Below are 19,420 nucleotides of genomic sequence, written 5' to 3' on the forward strand. Positions count from 1 at the left end.
CAGATGTATTTCAGCAATTTCGTCCAGGCGTTGAATAATAAATAATAAACTTCTATTTTGTGCATTTAAGCTCTGTTAGTTGCTTACCTTCTCTGTCTCGGCCGTTAAAGGAGAGTAGTAATGATCTTGGCTGAAGCAGCTCCTTATATACAGAGCGGCACTAACCGCTGACCTTGTTTGTTCTCGGTCCAGGAAAAGAGGGGCATCCCTCCCTGGTGCAAAAACTGGAACTTGGCTTCTTCGGTTTATGTGATTGTAGCTTCAGCCTTATTGCTTGCAAAGGAAAACTATCTTTTAAAATAGGGAAAAGAAGACGTCTACTTAGAAGTCTTGTAGAATATTAGAAAGGAGAGAGAGAGGATAATTGAAGTAATACTGTAATGGCGGGGAATATTAATACCATGAAAGTGAACGTGCTAAGTCTTTGGTGTTCGTTCTTCTGTTGTTCACTGATAATTTTTTTTTCTTTTATATCATTACATATGAAGTAGAATTTGAATAGAATCCGTCCAGATGCAATTGTTAACAAAAGTCTATAACTCTTTTGCAAGTATCTTATCTACATTTCTGTCTAGTAGAGGAGAGAAGCGTAAGAATTAATTAGGTTACGAGCAATGATGTATCTGTGAATAAGTTAGTATTTTTCCTACTTGATAGTCATGAATATAAGTAGTAGTATTGTATTAGTAATAAAGGTGACGATAATGTACGTCTTGGTTTATGGAATAAATTTGATTTACAACATTACTTATTTATCATCGAATGTTGCAATAACAAAATGTATTATTTCTTTGGTAACTTTTGAGAAACCCACTTTATGTGAATTATTTGAAGAAATGAATCACTCGCACACGTCTATCTCATGAATACATTCCTCTCCTGCATACATCTATCGCATACTTGGATCTCTGTCTCATATACATCTGCCATATGCATACATCTATCTCATGCTTTGTAATGTTTGACTTTAGATATGCGACATAAAATCCTTAAATTTGTATTTTGGGTCTCATTTTATCCCATTGCTTCTCGCACCAGACATGTAAGGTTTGGTACAATATCATTGTTTTTTCTTATCGGTCAACTTTCCTCTTTAACTGGTGTCGGTTCATTCTTATGCAGTGGAAGTCATTTGCAAAGTGAATATTTCACCAATTATTTATTAAGTTTTGAGAGGGATTTTTTCACCTGGCCCATGACATTGATGAAGTTATTGATATAATTTCCTCCGGAGTTTTGTGCCAAACACACACACAAATATATATATATATATATATATATATATATATATATATATATATATATATATTATATTTGGATATCATTATATATATGTATATATATTAATATACAGTGAACCCTCTTTTATCGCGGTAGATAGGTTCCAAACCCGGCCGCGATAGGTGAAAATCCGCGAAGTATTGACACCATATTTACCTATTTATTTAACATGTATATTCGGACTTTTAAAACCTTCCCTTGTACGTAGTACTGTTAACAAACTACCCTTTAATGTACAGAACACTTAATGCATGTACTACAGTACCCTAAACTAAAACAGGCACAAATATTAAAGGCGATTTTATATCATGCGTTTCCTAAACACGCTAAAAAGCACGATAAAAAATGGCAACCAATGTTTTGTTTACGTTTATCTCTGATCATAATGAAGAAACAAACTCATTTAGTGTACACATATATGTATAGGTTAGTTTTTGCATTGATTATATTGATTATACAGTACTGTGTGTTGATTTTGTTATTACCAATGTTTTACTTAATTTTTCTTAGGACTTCCAAATGAAATATTTTTCTTTATGACGCCGCCTGAAATGACGCCGTCATAAAGTACGCTCAGTAAACAACCACGCTCAGAACAAAGAAGGCATTTAATGCGCATGATGAAAGTGATAAATAACGATATTTACAGTAAAAGCATTTACAAAATATGTTATTACAAATATTATTTAACGTATCTATATAAAATCATTCAGTACATACTGTACGTAGCAAAGCAGGAAAACAATTTACAAGAGAGAGAGAGAGAGAGAGAGAGAGAGAGAGTGAGAGATTGTTTTATGTACGTAAATGTAAATTTTAAACAAAAAAAATATGATAGGTTACAACATGTATACTCTTCAGACTTTTAAAACCTTCCCTTTAACTTAATGCATACAGTACCGTACTAAACTATAAAACAGGCACAAATATTAAAATGTTAGAATACTAAAGTAAAAAATAAAGATTGTTACTGTACTCACCACGAAAGAAGTTCAAGAAAAACTTGAATGATGATGGCGATGAATTTACTGCACAGTAGAAATGATGATGATGAAGCTGATGATGTCTTCTACTGTGCAGCCAATAATAGTATTTTACGTCTCTTCAGACGGAGGTGTCTTTTCCTGGGACACCTCTTCAACTTCTTCCTGAGACACTTCTTCAATTTCTTCCGAGGGCATTGTGATCGGAAGTTGCTGCCGCTGCTTCTTTTTTCACAAGAGCATCCTGTAGGGAGCCATGTGTTCATCGATCTTGGTGCAGAATTGTACAGAACGAGCCATATCCTCGTCCCACACTTGCGACATTTCTTCCACCTCATTCGCAAGCTTGCAGAGCTTGGCAAGCCGTTCTAATGTTAAGCCCGTTTCTTCGACATTTTCTTGGATCTCTTCCTGTGTTTCACTGTCTTCACTGCCCGATTTCGTCAGGTCTTCGAGGTCTGCGGCCGCGTAACTTCTACTGTCTTTTAACATATCGAGAAGCGTCACCTTCTCAGCAATCGTTATCATCTTTCGGTGCTGTTTAGGATCACTACCAGCCTTATTAGAAGCAGAAGGCTTGGGAGGCATTGTACAGTAGGGTTTAACAGAAAGTTCAACAAAAAGTTCAACTTAAAACAGTCACGCACAGCACAGATTAAAGTTCACAATGTACTTAACAACGTCAACACAGCGATACAGCGAGAGACAAAGTGACCGCGGAAAGAGATGCTGCGGGTTGGAGAAGCGGTCAAAATACCAATCACAGGCTAGATTACAAAACTTGGGTTCTGATTCGTCATCTATCAGCGCTTGAACCAATCACAACCCGTCTTATATGCTACGTAGGTTACCAATTCAAAGTACAAGATACCCTGAGTACAGTATACTGTACAGTAATAATAATACTGTAATAATAATAATAAATAATGATACTGTAATAATAATAATAATAATGATAATAATAATAATAACAATAATAATTTTAATAACAACAACAACAATAATAATAATAATAACAATAATAATAATAGCTTTACGTACGCTATTTTACGCTTTTGTTGTAGGATGTGTGTCTCTCTCTCTCTCTCTCTCTATCTCTCTCTCTCTCTCTCGTACGCTTATTCGAAATGTGATTTTTGCAATAAAGAATATTATTGGATGCAGTACTACGTACGTATACATACAAAAGATTCATGGAAAAGAAGCATATCCATTACATTTGTAGTACAGTACAGTAGTAGCCAACAGCAGCCTTACACCATTCTAATATGGTATGACTGCATCTGATTTGCGTTTCATGTTCGATTTAATTTTACTACACATTGTATACAGTACTGTACTGAATTATCGTATGATCACATTCTCTTTTCGTGTTTTATTTCTTTCTGTGCTTAATTATATGTCATATGTAATGCAATGAACAATCAGTAAGAGCACATATTACTAATTATAGTATTAATGGAATTACAGGTAACAAAATATCGTATTTGGGGTCTTCAGATATTGCGGTATTTTCGAAATTTCTGGAAAATCCGCGATATGTATATATATATGGGTTATGGAAAAAACCCACGAAGTGGTGAATCCGCGATGGTCGAACCGCGAAGTAGCGAGGGTTCACTGTATATGTATTTATATATATCATTATATATGTATATATACTATATATATAGTATATATCATTATATATGTATATATATGTATATAATATATATATATGTATATATATTAATATATATATGTTTCTATATATATATATATATATATATATATTGAAATAAATTTGTAAATGTATACAATATAAATATAAATATAGATATATATAAATGTATATATATGATATATGTATATATATTTATATTTAAATGAATTTATAAGTATATACAGTATGAATATAATTGTATATATATATATATATATATATATATATATATACAGTATATATATGTATATATATAAATATGTGTTTATATATGTGTATATATATAGATATATATATATATATATATATATATATATATATATATATATATATATACAGTATATATATGTATATATATAAATATGTGTTTATATATGTGTATATATATAGATATATTATATATATATATATATATATATATATATATATATATATATATATGTGTGTGTGTGTGTGTATATGTGTGTGTGAGGTGATATTAAGGACTCAAAAGAATTTTTTTTCCCGATATCTCTCATTTTTAGTATTCCCCTTAGAATTAACTACTTTTAATAGGTCCAGTTCGATAAGATAAGTCTGTTTGTATCTTTATTTCCTAAAGATAAGAATATATTCCGGTGAAAAGGTAAAATATATAGAAATGCATCAGTTGATTGAACTACCTGATAGTTTTGTGGATGTGTAAATGAGGAAACTCAGCAATGTTATTGTTATCATTTCTAGCTAAGCTACAACCCTAGCTGGAAAAGTAGGATGCTATAAGCCCAGGGACTCCAACAGGAAAAATAGCTCAGTTAGGAAAAAATAAGGAAACATAGAATTGTGTGTGCGGGACTGTGCCCTCAATTAATCATCTCCAAACCAGGAGAGGGAGACCATGGCAATGATGTCACTACGCAAGACTAGAGAACAATGTTTTTATTTTGGAGCGTCCTTTCCCTAGAAGAGCTGCTCACCACAGCTTAAGAGTGTCTTGTACCCTCACCAAGTGGAAATTGGCCATTGAATAATTTCAGTGCAGTAGTTAACCCCTTGAGTGAAGAATAAGTTTTTTGTTATCTTAGTGTTGTCAGGTGTATGAGGAAAGTGGAGAAAATGTAAAGAATAGGGCAGACTATTCCATGTATGTGTAGGCAAAGGAAAAATGAGTCGTACCTAGAGAGGGATACAGTGTAGTGCTATCTGGCCAGTCAAAGGACCCAATAACTTTGTCGCCCAAATATCTCTCGACAAGAGGCTGCTGCCTTGGCCAAGCTACTACCTTTGATATTATACAGTATCAATTGATTACAGATTACGTGAATGTGGTCGGTGACATCTATAGAATACAGAGAATATTAGGCCAATGCTTGTAAGTCACCAGAATTTGTTTGATATATTAATAATATATTATGGATAAACACATTTGTTTTTCATAGTTTTGAGAACTCGACTTGCAGAATAAAACTCTGTACTGAGCAGAACTTGTAAATACCGTTTCGTAAATGAGTTTGGGTTAAAGTTATAAATTTATTCTGATTGCAGACATTTAAATGTAAAGATGAGTATATCTTTTATGCATATTTTTTTATTATATTGTATGTGTCGTTATCACACGGAGGAACTTTAATAGTACGAATTGACTTCAGTTTAAGGCGATGAGTTGAACTAATTGTTACTTCAATAATCTCTCTCTCTCTCTCTCTCTCTCTCTCTCTCTCTCTCTCTCTCTCTCTCTCGTGCCGTACAAGGCGACCGACTTCAACATAAAACAACCACGCGTTAGACATGATAGTTAGCGAGTTTATTTTTTATTACTTTTTTCCTGGCAATTAAAGTTCGAAATTTCTCTGAAGGTCAGCCGTGGACTTGTCAGTATATAAGAGCGACATCGCCCCACATCATCACATCACTCCTCCTCATTCAACGGTTGTGACTGCAAAGGTAATCATTTATCCCTTAGCTCTTTAGTTGGATTAGAAGCCCAAACATACGTATTGCATATTCGAATATTATTGCAATGTCTTACCTTGAGGCTCGTCGGATAAAAATCTCTCAATTTCAGATGATGAAGTTCCTGTGGTTGCTGATTGTGGTCGTGGCCCTTGTAGCTGGCGACGATAGCAGCAGTTCTGACGGAGACGACGAAGGAGGAGTCCAAGGGCGCACCGGAGGTGATGCCGGTTCCCAAAGATTCTTCGGGCCAGGACTCGGAGGTGCAGGATTCGGCGGCTTAGGATTCGGTGGACCAGGACTTATTGGCCCAGGAATCGGCGGCCTGCCCATTGGTCCAGGTCTCGGCCCCGTCGGAGGATTCGGTTTGGGAGGTGGGCTAGGTGGATTCGGTGGTGGATACTGTCGCTATTGGTGCCGTGTTTACGGCCAATACACCTGCTGCGACCACCTCAACCCCAACGCCTACCTTTAAAGGAAAGAATAATAACACAAGTGTTGGAGCAGACAAAAAAGAAGATTTTAAACACGAAATCTGTGAGAAGACCTCTTAGAAAGATCCCTTTGAGCAAGAGAAGGAAGAAGACCAACACTTTTGCTTCCTCAAAATATCATCTTAGTTCGAAGTCCAAAGGATTCTTCCAACACTTGACTCCAGCTAAAGTTATCTTTTCCAGGATCAATACTTAAGAAGTGTCCTTCAATGAACCGTCCTAAACTGGATTCCAGGAAATTCATTCCAGGCTAAAATGTTTCGATTGTGTTGACAAACGCTGCTTCGACGCTGGTGTGGCAACACTGTTTCATCCTAGCTGGGATTCTCTTTCTAAGTCATAACTGTAGGATGTATTCTTATCCTTATTTTAATCCTTTTTCTCTTTCTCCTTTCCTACTTTTCTCCCTCTTAAGCTATCCCTTTGTAAAAAGAATTGTAATTACTGTACAGAACGTAAATAAGTTTATTTTATGAAATTGTCGCATCTGCGAAATAAATGAAGAAGATTAATATGGTTATCTTTTGACACCTTCTATCGAAAATTTAGAAGAGATAGGAAATGAAACGATATTAAAGAGGCAACATTCAACTATGTTTGGGTTTTCTCATCTTGCCTTATATAACTGAAAAACAAGACGTTAAATTCAGTGGCTCAGGATCCTTGAAAAAAAAGATAGTATTTATGGTTAGGTATTCCTTGGTAAAGAGAAGGAAATAATGTTCTCTTGCATTCCTTCTAATCAGCCTCTTAAGGAGTAATATATTTGTTTATTTAGATAGAACCTAAACATGCTGGTAACAAATTGAATCATAGAAACCAGGTAGAACACGTTATGAGTAAAACCCGTAAGTAGCAACAGGTTAGACGTCACTGGGGAAGTAAGGCTTATTCAGAAATATGGATATGATCCGATTTTTAAAGTATTTTCATTTCATAAGTGATGAAAAGTACAATGAGTAGATTATCGAAAAATATCTTTTCCAAATAAAGGAAGGGTTTTAACGGAAAAAAAAACACTATGAGCTCATTATGTACTTAGCACTTCTGAGAAAATGGAGGAAAACAAATTTCCCCTTAAAACTCACGATTATACGGCAAACATAATCAATAAAAATTTTCAAAATTTTAAAACATAATCCAGCAGTAATAAAGAAGACTAGTTTGACCTGAGTCCGAAACGGGAAGTGCAAAGTCATTATAAGCGCAAATTTAAAAAGATTGAGGAATTGATAGTCCTAGTTTTTCTTAGCCTGCATGCTAAAGGGCTCTCTCTCTCTCTCTCTCTCTCTCTCTCTCTCTCTCTCTCTCTCTCTCTCTATATATATATATATATATATATATATATATATATATATATATATATATATATATATTATATATATATATATATGTATATATATATATATATATATGTATATATATATATATATATATATATATATATACATATATATATATATATATACATATATATATATAATATATATATATTATATATATATATATATATATATATATATATATATATATATATATATATACCGTGTGTGTATTAAAGACACGGGAGAAAAATTTGAAAGACCTGATTGGTATTAGTACTTTCGTCCTATTATTGTCGTCGATAGACGTCTTTGTTAGTATTCTCATTGTGAGACCATCGACGTCACTGATAGGACTAAAGTACTAACTCCAATCAAGTCTTTCCATTTTTCCTTTCATGACTATAATAATATTCGATCCTCATCACTTGTCAGCTTTTGCAATTTCTACTCACAAACATCATATATATATATATATATATATATATATATATATATATATATATATATATATATATATATATACAGTATATATATATATATATATATATATATATATATATATATATATATATATATATATATATTTATATATTTCAAATAAGCCATATATTATAATACATTAATGTCTAGATTTTCTCACCGACCTCGGGATCAGAGTCTCGAGGCGAAACCACTCAAAGACAAAAGCACCTGACTGGCAGGTAATCCAACCCTGGTCCAGGATAATTGTATGACAGTGACAATACCATTCAGTCACGAAGAAAGATAAAAGCCAGTGACAAATCTTTTATACGTATAACTGTCGAATTCAGGTTTTTTTTGTACTTAGAATTGAAATCAACCAATCTTTACAATCGTAACTAATTGGTAGGTTGGTAGCTTGGCATTCGATTAATGATAAATTTTGAACATTGAGACGTGTTTTTTTCATATTTCAAATAAACCATATATTTTAATACATTAATGTGTGGATTTTCTCACCGACCTCGGGATCAGAGTCTCGAGGCGGAACCACTCAAAGACAAAAGCACCTGACTGGCCGGGAATCGAACCCTGGTCCAGGATTATTGTATGACAGTGACAATACCATTTAGTCACGAAGAAAGATAAAAGCCAGTGACAATTCTTTTGTACATACACCTGTCGAATTCAGGTTTTTTGTCATTAGAATTGAAATCAACCCACCTTCACCATCGTAGCTAATTAGTAGGTTTGTAGCTAGATTGAGAATGACTTTTTTTATAAAGGAATTTATATAAACTGCACAAATTATATAATCAGTTTTTATTTTTAAAAAGATTTCTAATAGTTACTTATGCTCTGTACATTAATTAATGGGAAATTTTTTTACAAGGGGATTTGGGATATTTATACAAGAGAATGCTTTCGACCGAAGGACATGTTAACGACGTCCGAATCCGAGAGGAGGTTTGCACACGTGTTCCTGCAGACAGGTGTCGAAGCAGCACTTGTCAACGCCTCCACATGCACCATCGTTGGAGCAGGTTGCAGGTGGCAGGAAGCTCCTGACGGGTGGGCAGACGGGGCGGACAGGGGGACAGTATCCAGGTTTGACGACTCCAGCGAAGCTCTGTGGTTCATGGGCGCTTTCGCAGCAGTAGGCCTGACCCTGGGGAGTCCTGCACCAGTAGCGGCAGTCGCTTGGGGGCCTGATGGCACCGATACCACCGATGCCCCCAAGACCTCCGACGGGGCCAACTCCTCCGAAACCACCTCCAAAACCAGGATTGATTCCTCCCAATCCTCCAAATCCTCCTCCTAAAGCAGGGTTCAAGCCAAATCCTCCGACGGGACCGAGTCCACCGCCAAAACCACCACCAAGACCTCCGCCGAAGCCACCGTCGAAGAACCTCGTTGATCCCTGGTTATTGTTTCCTCGGGTACGACCTTCGACGCCTCCAGCAGCAGCAGTAGCCTGTGCGGCGTCGTCGTCGTTTCCTTGGAAATTGTCGTTGTTGTCGTCGTCAGAGTGAGAAGGGGAGCTGCTATCGTCAGCAGCCACAAGGGCTAAGACGGCAATCAGCAACCACAGGTACTTCATCTGGGAGAGGGAAAAGGAATCATTTAATTACATAATTTAAATCTGTAATTCTGATGATGTCTATTATTGAAATGTTTTATGAAGAGGAAGTACAGCTGTATTTGAACTATTGAGTCCAAACGTTGAATAATAAACTTCTATTTTGTGCGTCTGAGCTCTGTTAGTTGCTTACCTTCTCTGTCTCGGCCGTTGAAGGAGAGTAGTAATGATCTTGGCGAAGCAGTTCCTTATATACCGAGCGGCACTAATTGCTGACCTTGTGTTTTCTCTGGCCAGGAAAAGAGGGGCATCCCTCCCTGGTTTAAAAACTGGGACTTGGCTTCTTCAGTTTTTATGATTGTAGGCTCAACCTTTTTCTTTGCAAGGAAAATTATCTTTTAAAATAGGGAAAAGAAGACGTCAGCATAGAAGTCTTGTAGAATCTTCGAATGGACAGAGAGAGGCTAATTGAATGTGAATGACGGCAAGGTTTTGGTGTTCTTTATATTCTTTATCGAAGTTCTTTATTTTTGTGTTATAACTTAGGAAGTCGAATTTTGATAGACGCCATCCAGTTGTACAGTATTTGTTACTAAATGTCTCGGTTACTCTGGCAAGTATCTTATGCACATTTCTGTTTCATAAAGGAGAGAAAGCGTTAAAAATAATTACGTTATGACCTATGATGTATTTGTAAATAAATTAGTATTTTTCTCACGTGTTTGTTATGAAAATTAGTAGCAGTAGTAGTAGTATTTTATTGGTGGTAAAGGTGACGATAATATACGAACTTGTTTATGGAACAGACTTGATTTACAATTTAACTCATATATTATCGAATCTTGCAATAACGAAATGCATTATTTCTCTGGTAACTTATTAGAAACCCACTTTATGTAAATTTTTTTTTTAAGAAACGCGTCACTTGCACACTATCTCATGAAGACAATTGTCTCCTGAATGCATCTATCCCATACGTGGATCTCTGTCATGCATACATCTGTCAATTGCACACATCTCTCTCATTCTTTGTAATATTTGACTTTAGATATACGACACAAACTCCTTAAATTTTTATTGTGGATCTCATTGTATCTCAATGCCTCTCACACCAGACAATTAAGGTTTGTTACAAAATCATGTTTTTTTTTTCCTTTCCTTTTTATCTGGTGTCGGTTCATTCTTATGAAGTGGAAGTCATTTGCAAAGTGAATGTTTCACCAATTATTATTATTATTATTATTATTATTATTATTATCATTATTATTATTATATTATATATATGTATATGTATATATACATATATATATATATATATATATATATATATATATATATATATATATTTATATGTGTGTATATATATACACACATGAATATATATATATATATATATATATATATATATATATATATATATATATATACATATATATATATATATATATATATATATATATATATATATATATATATATATATTTATATGTGTGTATATATATACACACATGAATATATATATATATATATATATATATTTATTTATGTGTGTATATATATACACATATGAATATATATATATATATATATATATATATATATATATATATATGTATATATATATAGTGTGTGCGTGTGTGTGTGTGTGTGTGTGTGTGTGTTAGGTGACATGAGTGGTCTTAACTGAAAATTTTTTCCGTTGCCGTTTGTTTACGTCGCAAGGTACCGTAACAGTAACGTAGGAGGATAACTTTGGAACGGCTCCTCAGTTATCTCGCCACCTTTTCCCCCTCGAAGCGTAAACGCTATGTGGGATGCACATAGCCATGTGGCGTGTCAAAGCATACGTCCCCTGTTGATTTACGATATCCTAAAGGGAAACCTTTAGGGTACTCGCGCCAGAATTTAGAATTCTGTGATAACCTTTGTTTTAATTCTCTGGGAATATCCACTGTAGACATATATACCCTCAGGAAGCTACTAAAGGAACCTTCCATCAGGACGTCATGGCTATCTCACCCAAAAATAGATTTTTTGCTTCGCTCTAAATCCGTTTTTTAGTATTCCTCTTAAGATTAACGATTTCTATAGGTCCAGTTCGATAGGATAAGTCTGTGTATGTCTTTCTTTCCAAAAAATGGTAATATATTATATCGTTGAAAAGGTAAAATAGTTAGAGATACGTCAATTGATTGAAGTTGATAGTATTGTGGATATGTGTATGAGAAAACTCAGCCATGTTATTATTATTATTTCTAGCTAAGCTATAATCCTAGCTGGAAAAGCGGGATGCTATAAGCCCAAGGATTCCAACCGGGAAAATAGCCCATTAAGGGAAGGAAATAAGGAAACAGATATTGTGCCTGAGTGTACCCTCAACCGAACTCTAATCCAAAGTCGTGGAAGACTATGGTACGTAACCAATAGAGAACGATGTTTTCATTTTGGAGCGTCCTTCTCCCAGAAAAGATGCTTACCATAGCTTAAGAGTCTCGTGCACCCTCAGCAAGTGCAAAATCGCCATTGAACAATTTCAGTGCAGTAGATAAACCCTTGAGTGAAGAAGAATTTTTCTTTTATGTTAGTGTTTTCAGATGTATGATGAAAGTAGAGAATTTGTAAAGTATATTACAGACTATTTGGTGTATGTATAGGTAAAGGAAAAGGGAGCCATAACTAGAGAGGGATCCATTATAGTGCTATGTGGCCAGTCCAATGACTGGATAACTCTTTAGCGGGAGTATTTCTAATGGTGGCTGGTGCCTTAGCTAACCTACTACCTTCATTGCTGTACAATATTAGTTGATTACAGACTATTTGGATGTTGCCAGGGACATCTATAGAATATTAAAGAGAACATTAGGCCACTGTTTGTAAGTCAACAGAAGTTGTTTGATATATTGATAATATATTCTGGATAGAAACAGTTTTTTTTTTCTCAGTTTTATGAACTTGACTTGCAGAATAAGACTGTATAAAACAGAACTTGTAAATACAATATCGTAAGCGAGTTTGGGTTAAAGTTATGAATTTATTCGAATTGCAGATATGTAAATGAAAAGATGAGTATCTTAGACAAGCATATTTTATTATAATATCTAATTATGAATTCAGTATCTCGTGAAGAAACTTTGATTTAGTAGTACGAATTGACTCAAGTCTAAGACGATAAGTTGAACTAATTTTTACTCCTACTTAATCTCTCTCTCTCTCTCTAACGGATATATATATATTAATGAAGCAGATATTGTCACGGCTATAAACGAAATTAAAAATGGATCGGCAGCCGGACCAGATGGAGTTCCAGCGATTTTGTTAAAAAAAACTGCAAACACTATCGCGAAGCCGCTTGCAATACTGCTAAGACAGAGTATAGATATGAGCGAGATATATGTTAAACATAAATTAGCTTATATAACCCCTATCTTCAAAAGTGGATTAAGACTAGAGGCAAGCAATTATAGACCTGTTAGTCTAACATCACATATTATGAAAGTGTATGAGAGGGTAATAAAAAAGAAAATAATGAACCATTTGGTCAAAAATAATTTGTTTAATATGGGTCAACACGGTTTCGTACCTGGAAAAAGTACACAGACCCAACTGATAGCACACTATGAAAACATATACAATAATATGATAAATGAAAAAGACACAGATGTGATCTATCTAGATTTTGCAAAAGCCTTTGACAAGGTAGACCATAACATATTGGAGAAAAAAATGAGAAAGCATAATATTGTGGGAAAGATAGGAAAATGGGTAAAAGAATTCCTGCAAAACAGAAAACAGATAGTGGTTGCAAATGACGAGAAATCAGATGAAGCCCAGGTAATATCTGGTGTGCCCCAAGGTACGGTATTAGCTGCACTGCTATTTGTTATTATGATCTCAGACATAGACTGTGATGTTGAAAACTCCGTAGTGAGAAGTTTCGCCGATGACACAAGAATAAGTAGAGAAATTACTTGTGATGAAGATAGGAACTCACTACAAAGAGATCTAAACAAAATATATGAATGGGCGGAGATAAATAGGATGGTATTTAACTCCGATAAATTCGAATCAATAAATTATGGAAACAGAGAAGGAATGGTGTATGCATACAAGGGACCTAATAATGAGACAATCACAAACAAGGAAGCAATTAAAGACCTTGGTGTAATTTTAAATAGGAATATGTTATGCAACGACCAAATAGCAACACTGTTGGCTAAATGTAAAGCAAAAATGGGAATGTTATTCAGACACTTTAAAACAAGAAAAGCTGAACACATGATAATGCTTTACAAAACTTATGTGCGTAGTACACTCGAGTACTGCAATGTGATATGGTACCCACACTACCAAAAGGATATTGCGCAAATAGAGAGTGTACAAAGGTCCTATACTGCTAGAATAGAAGAAGTTAAAGACCTTGACTACTGGGAAGGACTGCAATTTTTAAAACTATACAGTCTAGAAAGGAGAAGAGAACGCTACATGATAATACAAGCATGGAAGCAAATAGAAGGAATTGCTGAAAACATCATGGAGCTTAAAATATCAGAAACAGCAAGCCGAGGTAGATTAATAGTGCCAAAAAGCATTCCAGGTAAACTGAGAAAGGCGCACAGGACATTAATCCACTACGCACCAGCATCGATAATGCAGCGACTATTTAATGTGCTGCCAGCTCATCTAAGAAACATATCAGGAGTGAGCGTAGATGTGTTTAAGAATCAGCTCGATAAATACCTAAGATGCATCCCAGACCATCCAAGACTGGAAGATGCAAAATACACCGGAAGATGCATTAGCAACTCTCTGGTGGATATACGAGGTGCCTCACACTGAGGGACCTGGGGGAACCCAAACAAAAAAGTAAGGCAATAAGGTAAGGTAAGGCTCTCTCTCTCTCTCTCTCTCTCTCTCTCTCTCTCTCTCTCTCTCTCTCGTGCTTTACAAGGCAATCTACTTGAACCTAAAACATCCACGCGTTAGACAGGATAGTTAGCAAGTTTGTTTTTTATTATTTTTTTCCTCGCAATTACAGTTCTAAATTCCTTTGAAGGTCAGCCGTGGACTTTTCAGTATATAAGAGCGACATCGCCCCACATCATCACATCACTCTTCCTTATCCAACGGTTGTGACTGCAAAGGTAACCATTTATCCCTTAGCTGTTTAATTGGATTAGAAGCCCAAACATACGTATTGCATATTCGAATATTATTGCAATGTCTTACCTTGAGGCTCGTCGGATAAAAATCTCTCAATTTCAGATGATGAAGTTCCTGTGGTTGCTGATTGTGGTCGTGGCCCTTGTGGCTGGCGACGATAGCAGCAGTTCCGACGGAGACGACGAAGGAGGAGTCCAAGGGCGCACCGGAGGTGAGGCCGGTTCCCAAAGATTCTTCGGCCCAGGACTTGGAGGTGCAGGATTCGGTGGCTTAGGATTCGGTGGACCAGGACTTCTTGGCCCAGGAATCGGCGGCCTGCCCATTGGTCCAGGTCTGGGCCCCGTCGGAGGATTCGGTTTGGGAGGTGGGCTAGGTGGATTCGGTGGTGGATACTGTCGCTATTGGTGCCGTGTTTACGGCCAATACACCTGCTGCGACCACCTCAACCCCAACGCCTACCTTTAAAGGAAAGAATAATAACACAAGTGTTGGAGAAGACAAAAAAGAAGATTTTAAACACGAAATCTGTGAGAAGACCTCTTAGAAAGATCCTTTTGACATAGAGGAGGAAGACCAAAATTTTTGTTTCCTCAAAATGTCATCTTAGTTCGAAGTCCAAAGGATTCTTCCAACACTTGACTCCAGCTAAAGTTATCTTTTCCAGGATCAATACTTAAGAAGTGTCCTTTAGTGAACCGTCCCAAACTGGATTCCAGGAAATTCATTCCAGACTAAAATGTTTCGATTGTGTTGACAAACGCTGCTTCGACGCTGGTGAGGCAACACTGTTTCATCCTAGCTGGGATTCTCTTTCAAAGTCATAACTGTAGGATGTATTCTTATCCTTATTTTAATCCTTTTTCTCTTTTTCCTTTCCTACTTTTCTCCCTCTTAAACTATCCTTTTGTAAAAAGAATTGTAATTACTGTATAGAACGTAAATAAATTTATTTTATGAAATTGTCGCATCTGCGAAATAAATGAAGAAGATTAATATGGTTATATTTTGACACCTTCTATCGAAAATTTAGAAGAGATAGGAAATGAAACGATATTACAGAGGCCACATTCAACTATGTTTGGGTTTTCTAATCTTGCCTTATATAACTGAAAAAAAAGACGTTAAATTCAGTGGCTCAGGATCCTTGAAAAAAAAAAGATTGTATTTATGGTTAGGTATTCCTTGGTAAAGAGAAGGAATTGATGTTCTCTTGCATTCCTTCTAATCAGCCTCTTAAGGAGTAATATATTTGTTTATTTAGATAGAACCTAAACATGCTGGTAACAAATTGAATCATAGAAACTATGTAGAACAAGTTAGGAGTGAAACCCGTAAGTAGCAACAGGTTAGACGTCACTGGGGAAATAAGGCTTATTCAGAAATATGGATATGATCCGATTTTTAAAGTATTTTCATTTCATAAGTGATGAAAATTACTATGAGTAGATTATCGAAAAATATCTTTTCCAAATAAAGGAAGGGTTTTAACGGAAAAAAACACTCTATGAGCTCATAATGTATTTAGCACTTCTGGGGAAAATGGAGGAAGACATATTGCCCCTTAAAACTCACGATTATACGGTAAACATAATCAATGAAAAGTTTCAAAATTTTCAAACATGATCCAGCAGTAATAAAGAAGACTAGTTTGACCTGAGTCCGAAACGGGAAGTGCAAAGTCACTATAAGAGCGAGTTTAAAAAGATTGAGGAATTGATAGTCCTAGTTTTTCTTAGCCTGCATGCTAAAGGGTTCTCTCTCTCTCTCTCTCTCTCTCTCTCTCTCTCTCTCTCTCTCTCTCTCTCTATATATATATATATATATATATATGCACGCACATACAGTATGTATATGATGTATATGTATATATATATATATATATAAAATATATATATATATATATATATATATGCATATATACCGTGTGCGTATGTGTACGTGTGTGTGTATTAAACACACGAGAGGAAAAATTGAAAAACCTGATTGGAATTAGTCCTTTCGTCCTATTATTGACGTCGACAGACGACTTTGTTAGTATTTTCATTGTGAGACCATCGACGTCACTAATAGGACTAAAGTACTAACTCCAATCAAGTCTTTCCATTTTTCCTTTCATGGCTATAATACATATTCGATCCTCATCACTTGTCAGCTTTTGCAATTTCTACTCACAAACATCATATATATATATATATATATATATATATATATATATATATATATATATATATATATATATATATATATAAAAAATTTTAAACAATTTTTATTTTTCCTAACATACTCACCGAGAACCACTTTCTATAGGAGAGTCACTTGACCTCTCAATCTCGACCAAGATTTTCCCGCGTTATCCCCCTATCTCGCTCCATATAGTTTCTACCCCCGCCGCCAGGATACGCCCTGTGGGCAGGATTAGGGCAGGTCACTGCCTTCCCGGGTCAGCATCCTCATTAAGTTCGACGTTTAGCCCAACTCGGCAATGGAAGAATGGCACTCGGGGACGGACGGGAGGGCCATTACCCGAAAGTGGTTCTCGGTGAGTATGTTAGGAAAAATAAAAATTGTTTAAAATTTTTTATTTGTTCCGACACAATATACTCAGCGAGAACCACTTTCTATAGGAGACTTACACCTTAGGAGGCGGGAGAGCCATTCTGCCACTTGGTCTGGCACATAGTGCCTGGAGGGCTACGGAATGCGGGGGTACAGAGAGCGGATAGAGGGTAACTGCGGAAACCTTACGCTTATATTTTAAGACTTACCTCTTAACATCTTCTCTACTGAATCTTCTCCTGAAGAAGTAAGGACGAGTCTATTCACTGTTGGGGACGTCTTCTAGCCTGCTGCTACACAGCTTGGAGGGCGGCGATGACTGTCCCAATGGAGAATCCATCCAAAGACTTTCTTGAATAGTCTTTGAGATAGTGGGCCGTGAAGGTCTACTGGTGTGACCAAGTGCCGGCCTGTAGGATCTGCCCCACTGCCATGTTTCTCTCAAAGGCCAAGGAAGTGCTCAGGCCTCTGATGTCATGGGGGCGGGGAGTGCCCGGTACTGCCACCTTGTCCTCTTCATAAGTCCTAGTGATGACTTGTCTCAGCCAGAAGGAAATAGTGTTCTTGGAGACTTGCTTCTTATTAACACCTGAAGAGACGAAGAGGTTCTTGGCACCTGGGCGGAGATGAGCCGTCCTTTCCAGGTACTTCCTGAGCGTCCTGACTGGGCATAACTTCAGGTCTTCCGTATTGCCTGTCTTGGGGATGGCCGGAATTGAGAAACCTTCAAACCTCGGGTCCCAGACTGCTGGGTTCTGAGTCTTTGCTACAAAGGAGGGTACGAACTTGAAGGATACCTCCCTCCACCCCTTGGAGTGTGCCACGTCGTAGGACAGACCATGGATCTCACCTACTCTCTTAGCTGAAGCCAAGGCTAGCAAGAAGACTGTCTTGAGGGTGAGATCTTTGTCCCCGATATCTTTGAGGGGTTCAAAGGGAGGACGACACAGCATTTTCAGAACCTTGGCCAGGTCCCATCTGGGCACTCTCCTGGCTTGAGGAGGACAGGACTGCTCGAAACTTCTAATAAGCATCGCTATGTGTCTCGAGGTCCCCAGGTCGATGCCTTTCAGGAGAAAGACTTGGCCTAAGGCTGCTCGTACTCCTTTAATAGCTGGGATTGACATCCCTATTTTATCCCTAAGGTACACGAGAAAGTCAGCTATGTCAGGGACCGAGGCTTTAAGAGGTCTTATGTGTTTTGCCGCGCACCACTTCGTAAAGGCGGCCCACTTCGCCTGGTAGACCACGGTAGAGGATTTTCTTAGGTATAGGGACATCCTCTTAGCTGTGGCGGAGGAGTACCCCTCCTTCTTCAGGAGCCGCTCGATAGTCTCCAGGCGTGAAGGCGAAGAGAGAGAGGGTTGTCGTGGAACTTGAGGAAGTGAAGTTGACTCAGCAGATCTGACCTGGGGGGCAGAGGCCAAGGCGGATGGCTTGCCAGGTCTTTTAGATCCGCGAACCACACTCTCTCCGGCCACCAGGGCGCTACCAAAGTCATCCTTAGGTTTTGGGAGGTTCTTACTCTGTTGAGCACCTGCCTTAACAGCGTGAAGGGGGGAAAGGCATATACGTCCAGGTTGTCCCACTTGTGCTGGAAGGCGTCTTCTAGGGTTGCTCCTTCGTCTGGTACCGGGAGCAATAGACCGGTAGCTTGGCGTTGAGCTTTGTTGCGAAGAGGTCCATCACCGGGGAGCCCCAGCGTTGAAGGATGAGTCTGGCCACTTCTGGGTGTAGGGACCACTCCGTCCCTACTATCTGACCCATTCTGCTGAGGCCGTCGGCTAGCACGTTTCTTTTCCCGGGGATGAACCTTGCTAGAAGTATCACCTGGTGCTCGTCCGCCCAATGCAGGATGTTTATGGTGAGGTCGCACAGTTCCTTCGACTTCATGCCACCTTGCTTCTTTATGTAGGCTACCACCGTGGCGTTGTCGCACATTAGGG

At 37.1% G+C, this 19,420-nt stretch overlaps 4 protein-coding genes across 5 annotated transcripts in view; 3 read left to right on the forward strand and 1 right to left on the reverse strand.

The window, feature by feature from the left end:
* The window catches only part of LOC137654785 (uncharacterized), a 262,756-nt gene that overhangs the window by 125,828 nt on the left and 117,508 nt on the right, over positions 1-19,420 (forward strand). The gene's annotated exons all lie outside the window — the stretch shown is intronic.
* LOC137654409 (shematrin-like protein 2) lies at positions 5,834-6,425 on the forward strand. Its single transcript, XM_068388012.1, has 2 exons — positions 5,834-5,889; positions 6,011-6,425. The coding sequence occupies exon 2, from the start codon at positions 6,011-6,013 to the stop codon at positions 6,371-6,373; it is 363 nt and encodes a 120-aa protein (XP_068244113.1). The 5' UTR covers positions 5,834-5,889; the 3' UTR covers positions 6,374-6,425.
* On the reverse strand, positions 9,051-10,013 carry LOC137654410 (uncharacterized). The gene is made up of 2 exons (XM_068388013.1): positions 9,952-10,013; positions 9,051-9,779 (listed from the first exon to the last, which is right to left on the reverse strand). The coding sequence occupies exon 2, from the start codon at positions 9,777-9,779 to the stop codon at positions 9,120-9,122; it is 660 nt and encodes a 219-aa protein (XP_068244114.1). The 5' UTR covers positions 9,952-10,013; the 3' UTR covers positions 9,051-9,119.
* Positions 14,851-15,922, forward strand: LOC137654411 (shematrin-like protein 2). Its single transcript, XM_068388015.1, has 2 exons — positions 14,851-14,899; positions 15,021-15,922. The coding sequence occupies exon 2, from the start codon at positions 15,021-15,023 to the stop codon at positions 15,381-15,383; it is 363 nt and encodes a 120-aa protein (XP_068244116.1). The 5' UTR covers positions 14,851-14,899; the 3' UTR covers positions 15,384-15,922.

The sequence above is a fragment of the Palaemon carinicauda genome, chromosome 15 (genome assembly GCF_036898095.1).
Source record: "Palaemon carinicauda isolate YSFRI2023 chromosome 15, ASM3689809v2, whole genome shotgun sequence".
NCBI classification, from domain to species: Eukaryota; Metazoa; Arthropoda; class Malacostraca; order Decapoda; family Palaemonidae; genus Palaemon; species Palaemon carinicauda.

Excerpts from the sequence above, each read along its gene's own strand:
- LOC137654409 (XM_068388012.1), top strand. The coding sequence starts at position 6,011 with ATGATGAAGTTCCTGTGGTTGCTGATTGTGGTCGTGGCCCTTGTAGCT.
- LOC137654410 (XM_068388013.1), bottom strand. The coding sequence starts at position 9,779 with ATGAAGTACCTGTGGTTGCTGATTGCCGTCTTAGCCCTTGTGGCTGCT.
- LOC137654411 (XM_068388015.1), top strand. The coding sequence starts at position 15,021 with ATGATGAAGTTCCTGTGGTTGCTGATTGTGGTCGTGGCCCTTGTGGCT.